The sequence below is a fragment of the Scyliorhinus canicula genome, chromosome 12 (assembly GCF_902713615.1).
Source record: "Scyliorhinus canicula chromosome 12, sScyCan1.1, whole genome shotgun sequence".
Lineage (NCBI taxonomy): Eukaryota > Metazoa > Chordata > Chondrichthyes > Carcharhiniformes > Scyliorhinidae > Scyliorhinus > Scyliorhinus canicula.
In genome coordinates, this window is record NC_052157.1 from 12,943,563 (window position 1) to 12,960,386 (window position 16,824).

The 16,824-nt window shown below is 47.5% G+C and overlaps 1 protein-coding gene across 4 annotated transcripts in view; it reads left to right on the forward strand.

The window, feature by feature from the left end:
• Positions 1-16,824, forward strand: part of LOC119974456 (synaptic vesicle glycoprotein 2B-like) — a 182,573-nt gene that overhangs the window by 141,972 nt on the left and 23,777 nt on the right. For all 4 annotated transcript variants that reach the window (XM_038813363.1, XM_038813364.1, XM_038813362.1 and 1 more), the window contains 3 exons: positions 10,611-10,744; positions 12,290-12,379; positions 13,144-13,254. In XM_038813363.1, the coding sequence (XP_038669291.1) occupies positions 10,611-10,744; positions 12,290-12,379; positions 13,144-13,254 (335 nt within the window). The remainder of the gene's footprint in view (positions 1-10,610; positions 10,745-12,289; positions 12,380-13,143; positions 13,255-16,824) is intronic.

The following is a 16,824-nucleotide window of genomic DNA, read 5'->3' on the forward strand; positions in this document are numbered from 1 at the left end:
AGACCACACCTGGAGCACTGTGCACAGTATTGGTTTGCTTATTTAAGGAAAGATGTCAATGCACTGGAAGCACTTCAGAGAAGGTTTATCTGGAGTGGGCAGATTGCCTATTGAGGGAAAGTTGGTCAGGCTGGGCTTGGATCCGCTGGAGTTTAGAAGAGTAAGAACATACAACATACAGTGCAGAAGGAGGTCATTCGGCCCATTGAGTCTGCACCGACCCACTTCCCCGTAACCCAATGACCCCACCTACTTTTTTTGGGGGGTCACTAAAGTCAATTTATCATGGCCAATCCACATAACCAGCATGTCTTTGGACTGTGGGTGGAAACCGGAGCACCCGGAGAAAACCCACGCAGACACGGGGAGAACGTGCAGACTCCGCACAGACAGTGACCCAAGCCGGGAATTGAACCTGGGACCCTGGCGCTATGAAGCCACAGTGCTAGCCACTTGTGCTACCGTGCAGCCCTTGATGTGACTTGATAGAAACATATAAGATCCTGAGGGGACTTGATGAGATGGATGAGGAGCGGGTGTTTCCTCTTGTGGCAAAATCTAGAAGTTTAAAAAAAAGGGGGCAGCCAATTTCAGTCAGACATGAGGGAAAACATTTTTTTCTCTCAGAGGGTTGGGAGACTTTGGCATTCTCTTCTTCAAAAGTTTGAGGCAGAGTCTTTGGGCACGATCCAACGACCATGCTGTGCCTGAAAAGCAGCTCGCCACGGCGCAGCGAGGCCGATAAGAGCCGTGAAACCCCACTCCTGGGATCGGCGCGGCTTGCAACGCCTCGTGAGATCGCAATGTAAATCCTGCCCATTGTGGGCGGGGTCAGCTTTTTGGCAAATCTGCATATTAGAGCGAGGCAGTAAGCCTCACTCTAGCGTGCAGATTCCCGAGGTACGTCAGGCTTTGGGATTCAATCCCTTCATCTCGGAGACCTCAGCAAGCGCTGTTCAGCAATGGTCCCCACAGACGGAATGACACTTTTGTGGGTCTCCCAGGGGATCAGTAGCTCCAGCTGTATGCCCTTTGGGTAGGCTGGTGCCATCCTGGCGGTGCCAGCCTGGCACCATTGCACTGCCACCTGGGTGCCAGCCTGGCAATGCCAAGGTACCCAGGTGGCACTGCCAGCTGGCATGGGTGCTGCCAGGGTGCCAGATTGGCATTATTTGCGCGTGTGAGATCAGACCAGGGGTGCCCTGTGGGCGTGTGGTGGTGGGGGGGGGGGTGTGGGGGCTGGGGGCCCTCACATAGTGCTTTCACGCTGGGGGTGGGGTCGAGGATTGCTTTGGGGGTCTCAGAGATTGGGATGCCGATTAAAAATGGCGTCAGATCTCTCGCTACACTGGGGAGTTCCAGCGGAGTTTTTCAGTGTACAAAATGGGGCTATGTGTGGCTTCAGCCACGCTTTCCCCGCTGAGGCCCCTTATACAACGCTAACCGCGGTGAATAGCCATGTTATTCTCGATGCTGTGAGCGCCAGGAAACATGTGATTAAACGCACTCGTTATGGGACCTTATTCCCATTTAATTGAATCGAGCCCCTTGAATACCTTTACGGCAGATGTAGATAGATCCTGCTAAAAGGAACAGCATGGGAGGGAGGGAGGGGACAAGAAACTGAACTGGACTAGCCATATTAATACTGTGGCTACAAGGGCAGGTGACTCTACAAGGACAGGTGAATCTACAAGGGCAGGTCAAAGGCTAGGTATCCTACGGCAAGTAACTCACCGACTGACCCCCAAAGCCTGTCCACCATCTACAAGGCACAAGTCAGGAGTGTGATGGAACACTTTCCACTTGCCTGGATGAGTGCAGCTCCAACAACACTCAAGAAGCTCAACACCATCCAGGACAAAGCAGGCCACTTGATTGTTCCCCCTTCCACAAATATCCCCTCCCTCCACCACCGACGCACAATAGCAGCCATATGTACCATCTACAAGATGTATTGCAGGAACTCACCAAGGCTCCTTAGGCAGCATCTTTCAAACCCACAACCACAACCATCTAGAAGAACAAGAGCAGCAGATACCTGGGAACCCCATCACCTGGAGGTTCCCCTCCAAATCACTCACCACCCTGACTTAGAAATATATCGCCGCTCCGTCACTGTCGCTGGCTCAAAATCCTGGAACTCCCTCCCTAACAGCACAATGGGTGTACCTACACCACACGGACTGCAGTGGTTCAAGAAGGCAACTCACCATCTCCTTCTCAAGGGCAATTAGGATTTAGCAAAAATTCTGGCCTCACAGGTGAAGCGCACATTCCATAATAGCGATCTAAATAAACACCTAACAGAGAGATTAACTCAACAGGCTGATGGAGCCCTTTGCTGTGCACAGGGGGATCGATCTGCTAAACATGGGGCTTCAACAAATTGAGGTCCTAGATATGCAAATGTGGGCCCACGTTAATCTCGCTATAATGCAGAATAACATCTGAATCGGAATATTCTGCTGTTTCAGTATACTGTCAAAAGGTGAGGTGGGAGAGTTTGTGCTTTAACCGGGTCAGTGTTGCTGGGCAGGGTGGGGGTCTTGTGCAGAGAGTGGGAAGGGCCCCCAAATATTTATTGTGTCTCGGGGCTCCAAGAATTTTGAATGCAACCAACTCCTCTTGAATTTACAGATTTGCACGAAAAAGACTGAAATCCATACGAACGGCAATGAATCATCACGTACAGTTAGTGGGGTAAAGAGACTAAAACGACCGTGTGACGGTTGGACTGGTGCATCTTATGGGTTGTTACACTTGGCTACTTCTAGAGGGCATTTATGGTGTTAACTGTTTGCTGTTCTGGCAGAGTTATTGCTAAGATGGCACAAGATTATTTTGAGTCTGCTGGCAGAGGGGTGAAATTACTGCTGTCGGTAGCAACAGAAGAAATGCCACATTTCTACAATTTTGCCATTGGGTCATTATCCAAGAGCGTAAGAAATAATTTTGCCATTTACCAATAAAGCACAGGGTCTGGGGCTTTATGACAGAGTTATCCAAACCACCAACCATGACAGAACCAATGGCACAATGTATAGGGTGGGTACGGGGGTCGTTGGTAATCTTCATTTTCAAACTTTTTTAGAGCGGCAACTTATCCAAAGAATTCAGGTCAAGGAGTAAAATATGGCAATAATCTTGTGTGAAAGGTCATGGACCAGAAATGTCAACTCTGGTTCGCTTCTTATGATTTCCACAGAGACCAATAACTTTTAAAAAGAGACGCTATTTTCCCAGTGACTGTCTTGGAGAGTCACATGACAATATTTCACATTTTACGACTTTTACTGTAACAAACCAACTAAAATCAACTTCAACTAAACATGACTTCTCAGGCAATTAATGCATTAAACTACAGAAAAGTTGGGCCCGCTTTAACGTCTTAACACAACAGAAAACCCCTGCGTTTATACAGTATGTCACACACTCCGTCGGTAGTCTTAAGTTTAAAATCCAAGTCCACCCATGTTAACGGGACCCCTTCTCCCTATTTCGCCAAGATTAATCTTCTGGTGCCCTTTTAAGCAAAGTCCTCCTCACTCGACCCTTTGAGCAGAATCGAATGGACTCCTCAATGTAAGGCTCCGTCTGCATCCTTACTGTACTTGGTTGGCTGATTAACCCAAAAGCAGTTGTTTTCTTCTGCTTGACATCGCAGCACCTGCTTGCGGCCTGACTACCTCTGAGAGTCTGTGAATCTACAGCTGTGAGGCCAGCTGTTGTTTTTGTATCCAGATGTTAAAACTTGCACATGACTTTGAAAAACTTTTAATTTGGGTTTCTGTCTCTAGAATGAGCAGGTCACCTGGCGTTTATCTCCGGGAAGCTTTATGAGAAGGTCACATGTCCTACTTCACACAATTCCATTTAACCTGAGTTAAAATAGGCAGTTTAAAACATAGCCACTGATGTGACCATCAATTCACTCGAGACACGATAGGAAGTAAACAGTGGTTTTAATAGACTTACAACTGAGCCTGCCTGCGACCAGAAGAACTGAGGGTAGGCTCACAAGGCTGCAACACTTGATACTTCCGGTAGTGGGAGGGGCCATGGGCGGAGCCATGGGCGGAGCCGAGTGTGGAGCCCTGTACAAGGTCCTCATCTTCCCCCTGTGGGCAGAGCCGCGCAACGGCTCACAGACAGAGCCCACAAGGACACAATACTATACAGTGTGAATTACATGAAGTACATTCACCACAGCGACCATGTAAAGTCTAGCCGGAATAATACTCTTATGAATGTTGATCTGTTCAGTATTTCCAACAAATATCTTTTTATTTATGGAAATAATTCCCATCTGTTAAAATGTCTTAAAGTAAATTCTCCCTCCTCTTTATTAATTTCACATAGTTTAGAGAGGTGCTGTGAAGTGCGGAGGGGTAGCTGGATGCCACTTTACTCTGGGTCATGCATTGGAATCCAGCTTTGATTCAGGGGCTGGTTTAGCACACTGGGCTAAATCGCTGGCTTTTAAAGCAGACCAAGCAGGCCAGCAGCACGGTTCAATTCCCGTACCAGCCTCCCTGAACAGGCACTGGAATGTGGCGACTAGGGGCTTTTCACAGTAACTTCACTGAAGCCTACTTGTGACAATAAGCGATTTTAATTTTGTTCATTTCATGAAGATTTCCCAGCTATCGCTTCAAGCTCCCGAAAATAAAGCAGTCTGGGGCCAAATGTAAGATTGGCTGAGATCAATTAAATCATCTTAATCCAGCAACCGTCGGCTTCGAACCAGACAATACATTTGCCTGATAAGGCAGATTTCATTTTGGCAGTATTAACGACGTCCCGTATTGTGGGCCTCAGCTTTCTCGATTTATTTTCAAGGACTTCATGAAGGGTATTTTGTTTCCCCCTGGGAGTTGGTATGAGCTCATCAGCTCTCTGATCAGTAACCCTGCCTCGCAGCTCGCGTTTCAATTGAAATTGAAATGAGCTTTGAGGTTTCATCAAGGATGTCAATTGTTTCTGATCCAATCTGGGTGTATTTGTTGCGCTTGTTAATACGTTGTATTTGAAAGGTTAGCTGCCTGTAGTTAAGTGAAGTTAAAGTATCGCTGGTGTTTCCAACATGTCCACAGGAATGATGTGACAGATGGTGCAAAAGCATCGGTGGCATTCAGCCCAGTTAGTTCTGATCTCCTTTCTGGACTGCAAACGTTCAGTGCTCGGAGTAGGAGTGGCGAGTTAGTGCCTTGTTAGTAATGAGCCACACCCAGAAGGCACGCATAGTAATTGTCGTAACCCTCCCCCCCCACCTCCCCCAACCCATCACCCACAATGGGGAGGGAGAGAAGAGAAAACCATCCCATTATCTGGATGGTACATCATACCTTGCAACTGTGCTGCAATTAAAGAGCCATCGACCTTCTACAGTACAGAAGCAGGCCATTCGGCCCATCGAGTCTGCACCGATCCTCTGAAGAAGGGCCCACTCCCCCGCCCTGTTCCCGTAACACCACCTAACCTGCACATTTTTTGACACTAAGGGGCAATTTATCATGGCCAATCCACCTAACCTGCACATCTATGGACACTAAAGGGCAATTGATCATGGCCAATCCACCTAACCTGCACATTTTTGGACTGTGGGAGGAAACCGGAGCACCTGGAGGAAACCCACGCACACACGGGGAGAATGTATAAACTACACACAGTGACCCAAGCCGGGAATCGAACCCAGATCCTTGGCGCTGTGAGGGAGCAGTGCTAACCACTGTGCCACCCCCACTTTATGTCACATTGTTTTTCATTTAGTAATAGTCCAGTATCAAATGATAAAATTAAAAACAAAAGATTTATTCTGGTTTGAAAAAGAAATGGCGGGCTATAGCTTACAAACTCCATCCTGCAGACATTCTGATTAATTCTGTTTCCCCAATTGCATCTACCGGCCTCGCTGAGGTGACCCCAATCAGATGCCGTTCAGGACTGGCCCCCAGAAACAGGGACCAGGCAGAATGGTACCTGGGGATTGTGTCCCAGGTGATGGGAGGTCCCCGGGTGGTCGGCATCCAGACAGTGTGGCACCCTGGCACTGCTCGTGCCAGCTGGGCACCCTGGCAATGCCACTTGGGCACCATGGCAAAGTCACCCAGGCACCAACCTGGCACTGCCAAGGTGCCCAGGTAGCACTGCCTGGTTGGCAGGGTCACTGTCAGATGACCAGTGCCAAGGTGCCCAGGTGGCATTTTGCCCACGCTCGGGATTGGGCCTGGGCGTTCCCTGCTGTATGTGATGAGTTGGGGCATTGGGGTGTGTGTGGAGGGGGCGGGGGGAGGTCACGCTCCCTTCTTACACCAAGGGATTCCACTCGTCAGAGCCCCTCAGTGTACGACATGTGGCCAGGTGTGGCGTCGGGGGGTCGTTCTCTGCTAGGGCACGAACACAAGAAAGAGTGCCAATAGATAGGCGGGTCGTTCCCAGTGCGACAAGTGCCGTGATGACCCTGCTAATCCTGCCTAAACTGGCACTGTTTTATTTTGTTTAGACCGTGTTCCCTGTGTTCCAATCCTCAACCATATAATTTTCAGAGGAGGCTTTTCCTCAAAACTGCATCTATTGGTATTGTCCACACTCTTATAATTAACTCCAGGATGTTAATACTGACACAACTCAGAGGAAACCTCCCCCATAATATGGACAGCAACAGGCAAAATTGTCAAAGACAGCAAACTCAATTTTCACAACTCATACTTGATTACTGCAAGTAAGCTGCTGATCGTTGGGTGATCATCCTGTGTCTGGAAAATGGTTAACTATAAAAAGTCATATTGGACAGAGCAAGTGCCACATATACCAAGATATTACAGGGAACAGAATAAATACCAGCAGTGCAAGAAAAACATCTGAGTATTTTGGTACACCATTTTACAAGGCCAACATTGGGAGTGAAAGCTAAAGCAAATGGGCAATTCACTCTAAATTGGCATACCATTTTGCTGTTGTAGACGGTCTTGGTTAGGCCTCGGTTATAATACTGTGTGAAAATTTGGTCTCCTCACCTAATGCGTGATAATATGGCTGTGGAAAGAGTACAGTGGAGCACCACAAGATTGATTCCCAGTTTTTCTTTAGTTATCATGATGTCGGTAAACTTTAGAAAAGCCCAGACAATAGGCGCAGACAGTAGACTAATATACTTAGATTTTTAATAGGCCTCGATATGCTGGACTGAGTTCAGAGCTCGTAAAGTCAGGGAACAGGTAGTAGAATGGATAGCAAACTGGCTACAAACCATGAAACAGAGAGCAGGGTTAAAGTATTTCCTTAGACTGCTTGGAGGTAGAAATGGGGCGAAATTTTCCGGCCCTTTCCAAAACCAGAAATTCCTGCCCAACGTTTTTCTCTTTTTAATTTAGAGTACCCAATTATTTTTTACAATTAAGGGGCAATTTAACGTGGCCAATCCACCTAACCTGCACATCTTTGGGTTGTGGGGGCGAAACCCACACAGACACGGGGAGAATGTGCAAACTCCTCACAGACAGTGACCCAGGGCCAGGATTCGAACCCAGGTCCTCAGCGCCGTAGGCAGCAATGCTAACCACTGTGCCACCGTGCTACCCCATCTTGCCCAACGTTAATGGACCGGTAAATGGTCCATCAGATTGTCCGTCCCGTCTGTGATGATTCCCCAGCTGGGTGGGACCAGAAAGTTCAACCCACAATGTCCCACAGCGGTTGATGCTGGTACCACAGTTCTTCGCCATTTACGTAAACAAATTGGGAAAGGTTTAGAAATGTGGGGCTGGAGGAGGTGCTAGAGATCATTTGATTAGCTTATATTTAGATTTATTGTCACATGTACTGAGGTACGGTGAAAAGCATTGTTCTGCGTACAGTCCAGGCAGATCGCTCCATACATGAAAGTATAAAACATACGATAAATACATGAGGATACATAATGAAAATACATAAACATAAACAGCGGGTGAAATATTGGGGCTGGTTTAGCACACTGGGCTAAATAGCTGGCTTTGAAAGCAGACCAAGGCAGGCCAGAAGCACAGTTCAATTCCCGTACCAGCCTCCCCGAACAGGCGGCGGAATGTGGCGACTAGGGGCTTTTCACAGTAACTTCATTGAAGCCTACTTGTGACAATAAGCGATTTTCATTTCATTTTTCATTTCAAGTATACGGTATGTAGTGCTACAACTGTAGAGAAGATGCGTATGAAGATCAGTTCAGTTCATCAGATCAGTTCAACCCTAAGAGGATAATTCAGGAGCTTGATAACAGTGGGGATTGAATCTATTGATGTGTGTTCTCAAACTTTTGCATCTTCTGCCTGATGGAAGAGGTTGGAAGAGAGAATAGCTCGGGGGAAGGGGTCTTTGATTATGCTGCCCACTTTCCCAAGGCAGCGAGAGGTGTAGACAGAGTCAATGGATGTGTGATGGACTGGGCTGTGTTAACGACTCTCTGTAGTTTCTTACGGTCTTGGGCCGAGCAGTTGCCATACCATGCTGTGATGCTGCCAGATAGAATGCTTCCCATGGTATATCTATAGACATTGGTAAGAGTCGTTGTGAACATGTTGAATTTCCTTAATTTCCTGAGGAAGTATAGACGCTGTTGTGCTTTCTTGGTCGTAGCGTTGACGTGGGTGGACCAGGACAGATTATTGGTGATGTTTACACCTAGGAATTTGAAGCTGTCAACCATCTCCACCTCAGCACCATTGATACAGACAGTATCAATGAAGTAGATTACATTGCTTTGTTGACGTTGAGGGAGAGATTGTTGTTGTTACACCACGCTATTAGGTTCTCTACCTCCCTCCTGCACCCTCACTTGCCGTTGTTTGAGATCCGACCCACTACGGTCGTGTCATCAGCAAACTTGCAGATTGGAGCCGAACTTTGCCACACAGTCGTGTGTGTACAGGGAGTATAGTATGGGGCTAAGTGCGCAGCCTTGTGGGGCCTCGGCATTGAGGACTATCATGTCATTATTTATCCTTACTGATCGAGGACTGTGGATCAGGAAGTCGAGGATCCAGTTGCAGAGGGAGGAGCCCAGTCCTAGATTATGGAGTTTGGATATGAGCTTGGCTGGCCTTTTTAAAAGTTATTTCACAGCGTGTGGATGTTACTGGCTAGGCCAGCATTTATGGCCCATCCCTTACTGCCCTTGAGAAGGTGATGCTGAGCCACCTTTTGAACCGCTGCAGTCCATTTGGTGTAGGTACACCCACAGTGCTGTTAGGGAGGGAGTTCCAGGATTTTCATTTAAAGGGATGGAGAGAAATTTGTTTGATGTTTGTTCCTCAATTGGCCTGTTTCTCTTACCTTTGTGAGGAGATTCTTTGTCTCTGTATGGAGCATGGACTGTGTCTACTATGTTGTGTTAGGACATCACAACACTGTAGCAGGCTGGGTGAACCAGTGAGCCTTTTAATGACTGTCCTTTTGGGATGTTCGTCAAACTTAAAGGGTTGATCCAGTCATTTCACCAGCTGGGAGGAAAAGACTGCCGGATTGTCCCGACACTTGTGTAATCTCAATGGCAGGAGTCTAGCCATTCTGCACTATCCATGATTTAACAAATGCCCTTCATTTAAAACAAAATACACAGCAACGAGGAGTTTCATGCTGGAAGGATTAAATAATTTCTGAAGGTTAATTCACTATTTTCATCATTTGAATCTGTATTATAATGTTATTTATAATACTTTATACATGGTTAATGTTAATTTGTTGGCTCAGCTGATTTTTAATTTAACTAAATGCATGTTAAAATGAATATTGATTTTCAGCTACTGCCAATGTTGAAGACAGATTATAGGGAGGAGATGTATGAACTGAGCATAAAACCCATTACATCCGCATTTTCTCTTATTTACTGATATTCTTGCTATAGTTCAGGAAATTACATTCCTGTTTTTGGGGTATTCTCTACGGTACCCATTATCTGTACCATGCACCATCCAAAGTCACGAAGGTGTGACCAGCTCCTGGCAGCTGACGATGTCTGTCTTCAAATGCTGGCATCAGGAGGGGTCACAAGAGACACCCAAGCTAGATGCCCGGTTCGGAGGTTCTATCCTTCCTTACGGGGACAAGGTAAAGCTGGAGTCTGTGACACTGTATTTTTGCACGTGCCGACGCCTTCAGAGGGCGGAGGAGCAAGAAAAATGGAATGAGGCATGGTGACACAGTGGTTAGCACAGCTCCAGGGTCCCGGGATTAATTCCGGCCTTGGGTGACTGTGTGGAGATTGCACTTTCTCCTCGTGTCTGCGTGGGCCTCCTCCGGGTGCTCTGGTTTCCTCCCACAGTCCAAAGATGTGCAGATTAAGTGGATTGGCCATGCTAAATTGAGCCAGTGTTGAAAGGGTTAGGTGGGGTTACTGGGTTACAGGGATAGGAATGGAGGCGTGGGATTATGTAGGGTGCTCTTTCCAAGGGCCGGTGCAGACCCAATGGGCCGAATGGCCTCCTTCTGCACTGTAAATTCTATTCTAATCACACCAGTGGGATCGTGTGACCACAGTTGAAGGAGCAAGGACTGCCAGCCGCTCTTTTTCTTTGCTTATGCTGGCACAAGTAGAAGTGATGTTTCACCCAATTTTGTCTTTCTGTGTGTTGCAGGCTGGGGTTTCAGCATGGGCACATCCTTTCAGTTCCACAGCTGGCGCCTGTTTGTGGTAGTGTGTGCCCTGCCCAGTCTCTCCTCCCTAATTGGCCTACTGTTCGTGCCGGAAAGCCCACGTTACTTATTAGAGGTGAGACAACCAACCAGTAGAAACTGTATCTGGCATGTTCATTCACAGGAAAGGCAATCTCACTATGGATATGCCAATACTTGGAATTTAATCTCGCGAGGTTGAAACTATTCCATGTTGCCCATTAAAAAAGATGAATTGTCACTATCAGGATATCTACATTTTCACGGAGCATGGATCAGGGATAGGGACACTATGTTGTAGATCCATACCTCCAAATGATGATTCCATTGAGCCCAGCGCCCCACTGGGGGCACATCATTGCGGAAACATCCATTAAAATCCCCAGTGACAAATCAATGCATCTCAAAGCGTGGCAGAGAAGGGAAGGTCAAGACGAGATTGGATGGAGGGTTTTCATAGAGTAAAACAGATGAAAGAGTTTCCATTGGCGTAAAGGTCGGCAACCAGAGGACGCAGAACCAGGAGCGGCATGGGAAATGCACCGCTTGAGAGGTTGGCATAAGCAGGTGCAATAGTAACTCGGAATTGGATAAATACCTGAGGGGAAATAAACTACACAGCTATGGGAAAAGAGCAGGGGAGTGAGTCAGCTCTTTCAAAGCACTGGCAAAGAAACAATGAGCCTCACAGCCTGTCGTGTCTCATTTTATGATGCTGGTTTTTGATTTCTTGGGATCCATTTGGTGCGATGAGTTAGACACAAGGCTTGTGTTGGCTACTTTCTCACTGGAGATTGAGATAGGCATGCCTTCAGCCTGCCCTTGGTTGCACTCCATTGACAGGCAGGTGGGCACTGCATGCCATTTATAGGACCACTGAGCTGTCTGACATAGATGAGTGGAAGGATAGCCATTATGATAATTAGCCAGATATCCAGCTTTTAAGGATGTGGGAGCTGATGATACTTTTGCAAGGCAGGTTATATTTTCGTACCCCAAATGATGCTGGTACGATGCATAATTCTCAAAGACCTGACAAAAACAGGATCCTAGAGGCCTTAAAGAGTGACTCCTTTAAGCTTTGGGTTTCAGTGCACAGTTCATTTAAGATTTATTGCTTTGCATATTTTGGGTTTTAATTTCTGCAGCGGTTTTCTGGATTGTTTGTTGTAACTTTGAGGGGAATTCTCCAGAAACTCCAGAGACACTGCGTTTTCCCAAAGGTAGCTGAAGATCTTCAGCCAAAGGTAGAGCAGGTGACCAGGGTAATCACTGGAGGCCCTATGGCGCAGTGGTAGTGCCTCTACTACTGTACCGGCATTCCACCGTTGAATGAAAGCACTGCCACCATTAATGGAGAGGAGGGAGTGGTCAATGTAGGGTCGGCCAGCATCAGAACAATGTGTAATTCAAGGGGGGATGTCGAGTTTCAGGGGGGTTTCAGAGGTTGGTGAGGTGGAATCATGGCGAGAGAGGGTAGCATGGCCACCGAAGATCAAAAGGAACTGCTTGATGGATGAGGTAGTACTAGTTGGAAAGTTCTTAAAACAACAACAAGAGAAACAAGCAGGCTGATCTCCTGTTTGCCGTGAGGTGAATTCAGATTTCTAAACACTTGAAAAAAATTATTTCTGCTTAATAGATTGGGAAGCATGATGAAGCCTGGATGATTCTAAAACAGATTTACGACACAAACATGAGGGCAAGAGGGCACCCAGAAGCTGTCTTCACGGTGAGCTGAAACCAAACTCAATAACTGAATAATGGAAGACAATACATTTTTTAATTGCCCTTTTCATTTTTATTGCCACAATCTTCTTCCTCCTCCTTTTTTATTTTTCCTCATATCAGTTACTGTTGTCTAAGTTCAAAACCAGAAAATGTTGGATAAACTCTGCGGAGAGAATTAACATTTTGTGACAGTATGACTTCTTCAGAGCTGTTACAAACTCTTCTTCTGACCTCTCTCTAGCTCTTCCTTTCTCTCTCCCTTTCCCATTCATTATATTCATCTTCCATCTCTCTCACCCTCTCTCTCCACCTGCCATCTCTCCCATATCCATCTTTCTTCCATACCTCCTATCTCTATCATGTCCTTCTCTTCCTCTATTACCCCTTTCTGTCACTCTTTCTCTTGCCTCCTGACTCCCTGCCCTTCCTTTTCTTTTCTTCCTCTATCCCCAGTCTCCCTGTCCTTTCCTCTCCCCTCTCTCTTCCTGCGTTCTCGCTCACTCTTTTTTCCTCTCTCCAAACTGTAACTCTCCCTTTTCTCGAACATTCTCACTGTACCAGTTTCTCCCTCTCCCACCCCCCAATTAACAACCAGAAACCAAACCTTCTCGGGTGAAGACCAGCAATTATAAACCTGACTGATGTAACGCCAGGAAATATTTCTGTAACGTGTTGTTCCTTAACTCAGCTCAGAGCAGGTGAAATGGGAGGGGGAATGGAAGAATGTTGGCAACAATAAACAGATACAATCTTCATGTTTTCCAGGTTTCCCACATAAAAACCCCAATACAGATGGATGAATTCATCGAGATTCAGAGCTCAACTGGAACTTGGTTCCAGCGTTGGTTGGTCAGGATTATGACTGTCGTGAAGCAGGTCTGTATGAATCAAGTGCACTAAGATACAAAGCTGTCTAATCTATATATTATTCTGGGACTTGCAAGAATAATGTCCCCCAGCCAATTGCTGATTTAGATCTTAAACTTTAATAAGGCAATTTATTTGGGGGAATAGAAACGTCCCAGAAGAGTTACGCATTACTGTAATCACAATACCTTCCCACGAAGGTGAATCAGCCACATGTAATAATAATAATCTTTATTGTCACAAGTAGGCTTACATTAACACTGCAATGAAGTTACTGCGACAAGCCCCTAGTTGCCACATTCCGGCGTCTGTTCGGGTACACAGAGGGAGAATTCAGAATGTCCAATTCACCTAACAAGCACGTCTTTCGGGACTTGTGGGAGGAAACCGGAGCACCCGGAGGAAACCCACCCAGACACAGGGAGAACGTGCAGACTCCGCACAGACAGTGACCCAAGCCGGGAATCGAACCTGGGACCCTGGAGCTGTGAAGCAACAGTGCTAACCACTGTCATTATTCAAGAAATGTTCCATTTATAGCTGAAAGAAAAGAAACATTTTCATTTATGTAGCGCCTTTCACAACCTCAGGTCATCCCAAGGTATTTTACTGCCAATTAAGTACTTTTTGAAATGCAGCAGCCAATTTGCACCCAGCCAGCTCTCCCGAAGAGTAATATGATAATGAGCACATTGTCTGTTTTAGCGATGTTGGTTGAGAGAGCTAAATATTAGCTCAAGGCACACAGGGAGAACTCCCCTGGTCTTCTTCACATTGGTGTCACGGGATTTATTTGCATCTGCCTCAGGGGGCAGTCAGGTCCCATTCTGACATCTCGCCAGAAAGGCAGCATCACACCTCTGCACTAAACTGTCTGCCTAACTCTCTCGAGTGGGACTTGAGCCCACAACCTGTGTCATCAGAGAGAGTGCTACTAACTCCGGCATGGCTACCATCATAGAATCACTGGTGCAGAAGGAGGCCACTCGACCCATCGAGTCTATGCAACCCTCTCTGAAAGAGCAACATACGTAGGCCCTCATCCCCGCCCTATCCCTGTAACACCACCTAACCTTTTTTCTGGACACTAAGGGGCAATTTGGGATGACCAATCCACCTAACCTGTGCATTTTTGGACTGTGGGAGGAAACTGGAGCACCCGGAGAAAACCGACGTACACACGGGGAGAAAGTGCAAATTTCACACAGTCACCTGAGTTCGGAATCGAACCCGGGCCCCTGGAGCTGTGAGGCAGCAGTGCTAAACACTGTGCCACCGGGCAGTACCACAAATCTTCTGGCTGGGGTGAAGGGGACCAGCAAGTTAGTACACGGTGCCGATTGAAATGAAATGGATCTGCCAATTGGAATAGGACATTTCCATTTGACCTGTTCTACCATTTAATTAAATTGTGACTGTTTTGCTCTTTAACTCTTCTGTTCTGCTCTGCAGCAGGGCAGCATGGTAGCACAGTGGTTAGCATAGTTGCTTCACAGCGCCAGGGTTCCAGGTTAGATTCCCAGCTCGGGTCACTGTCTGTGTGGAGTCTGCACGTTCTCCCCGTGTCTGTGTGGGTTTCCTCTGGGCGCTCCGGTTTCCTCCCACAATCCAAAGGTGTGCGGGTTAGGTGGATTGACCATGATAAATTTCCCCATAGGGTCCAAAAAGGTTGGTGGGGTTACAGGGATAGGGTGGTGTTGTAGGGATAGGGTGGAGGCGCGGGCTTAGGTAGGGTGTTCGTTCCAAGGGCTGGTGCAGCCTCGATGGGCCGAATGGCCTCCTTCTGCATTGTAAATTCTATGATTCAATTCCTTGCACCTAGAGATCCAGATCTCTTGATCACCTGAGATCATTTGCTTTTCACAATTTTATTTGAACCCAGTGTGACACCCATAGTGAATAATGGTTCAGTCACTGAGCCGTGTGTCACCATCTGTTGTGAGTTGTTCCTTTTAATCCTCCAGCTATGTTATGTAGTCCATTACCTCCTGCCAGTTGTCTATATGAGGCTAAATCTGGTGGACTGGTGGCAAGTGAGTCCCATTGTACCTTTGGTTAGCGGTTGAAGCATTATACTGACGGATGACCACACCGCACCTTGAAAATATTGTGATGTCACATGACCAGTGTTTGCTTTTATTCAGTGACAAGGGCATTGTTTGTTGCCATCCCTAATAGTCCTTGAGAAGGTGATATTGAGCTGCCAAATACAAGTCACAGGTTTAGGAGATTACAGAGGGCAATTAAGAGTCAGCCACATTGCTGTTGGTCTGGAGTCACGTGTAGGCCAGAATGGGTAAGGGAGGTGGATTTCCTTCCCTAAAAGACATTAGCGATCCAGATTATTTTTTTTAACAAGACGTTGATAGCTTCATGGTGACCATGACTGACTCGAGCTTTTTAGCCCAGATTTATTTGATTCATTGAACTTTTAGATTCCCCCAGGTGCCATGGTGGAATTTGAATTGATACCTGCAGGGCCAAAGCCCTAGGCCTTTGGATTACTGTAATAAAAACAAAATACTGCAGATGCTGTAAATCAGAATTAAAAACAGGAAATCTTGGAAAACCTCAGCAGGTCTGGCAGCATCTGTGGAGAGAGAAACAAGAGTTAACGTTTCGCGTCCTTCTAACTCTGCAACCAAAGTGCTGTTGGGGGTCTGGTTAGCTCAGTTGGCGAGAGATGATGGGCGGGATCTACCGCCGCGTTGCGGCCGAGAAGCAGCGCGGCAAGTAGATGCTGGGAGATCGCTTCTCCAGGAGTTATTTGATTCGGCACGCCTCACGAGATCTAACGTGATCTCGCGAGATGTTGCAAACTGAATCCGCCCATTGTGTCACTCTAATATGTGTTCCCCTGATCTACTCGAGGCGTTGGGATCTAACCCCTTTGCCTCGGAGATCTCGGGCGAGCCCGTTCAGTACTAGTCCCCACAAACAGGCACCAGACGGAACAGCACTTGGGGGGAGGGGGGGTTCTCCCAGGGGATCAGAGGCCCCAGATGGTTGCCCTCTGGCAACCTTGGCATTGCCAGCCTGTCACCCTGGCACTGCTGCCTGGGTGCCAGCCTGGCACTGCCAAGGTGCCCAGGTGGCACTGCCAGCTGGCAGGGGCACTGCCAAGTTTGGTACTTTTCCCGTGCCGGGGATCGGGCATGAGGGTGCTCTGCCTGCGTGACGTGGGATGCGGGGGGGCTTGGGGAGGGGGGGGGGGGGGAGGTGAGGACTTCCATATAGGTGAGTTGTGGCTTTGGGGTGGGGGGTTCAGGGGTTGCGTCGGAGGGTCGAGAGATTGGGACGAAGGAGCTGACGGAGCCCTTCAGTGCAGGAAATGGGACTAGATGCAGCGGGCGTTCCCCGCTCAGGCCCCGAATTCAAACGTAGCCCCGATGCTGCAAGCGCCGGGAATACCGACTAAACGCACTCGCCGAGGGACTCGGTTCCAATTTGGTCAGATTGCGGTCCTCGTGCGTGGATTGGATTACCACTGGCAGCACAGGGTTCGATCCCAGTTCCAGCTGAGGTAGACTTGGGGCCTGCCTCCTTACCTGCGGGAAAAGAAAATCACAGCACTGGGCA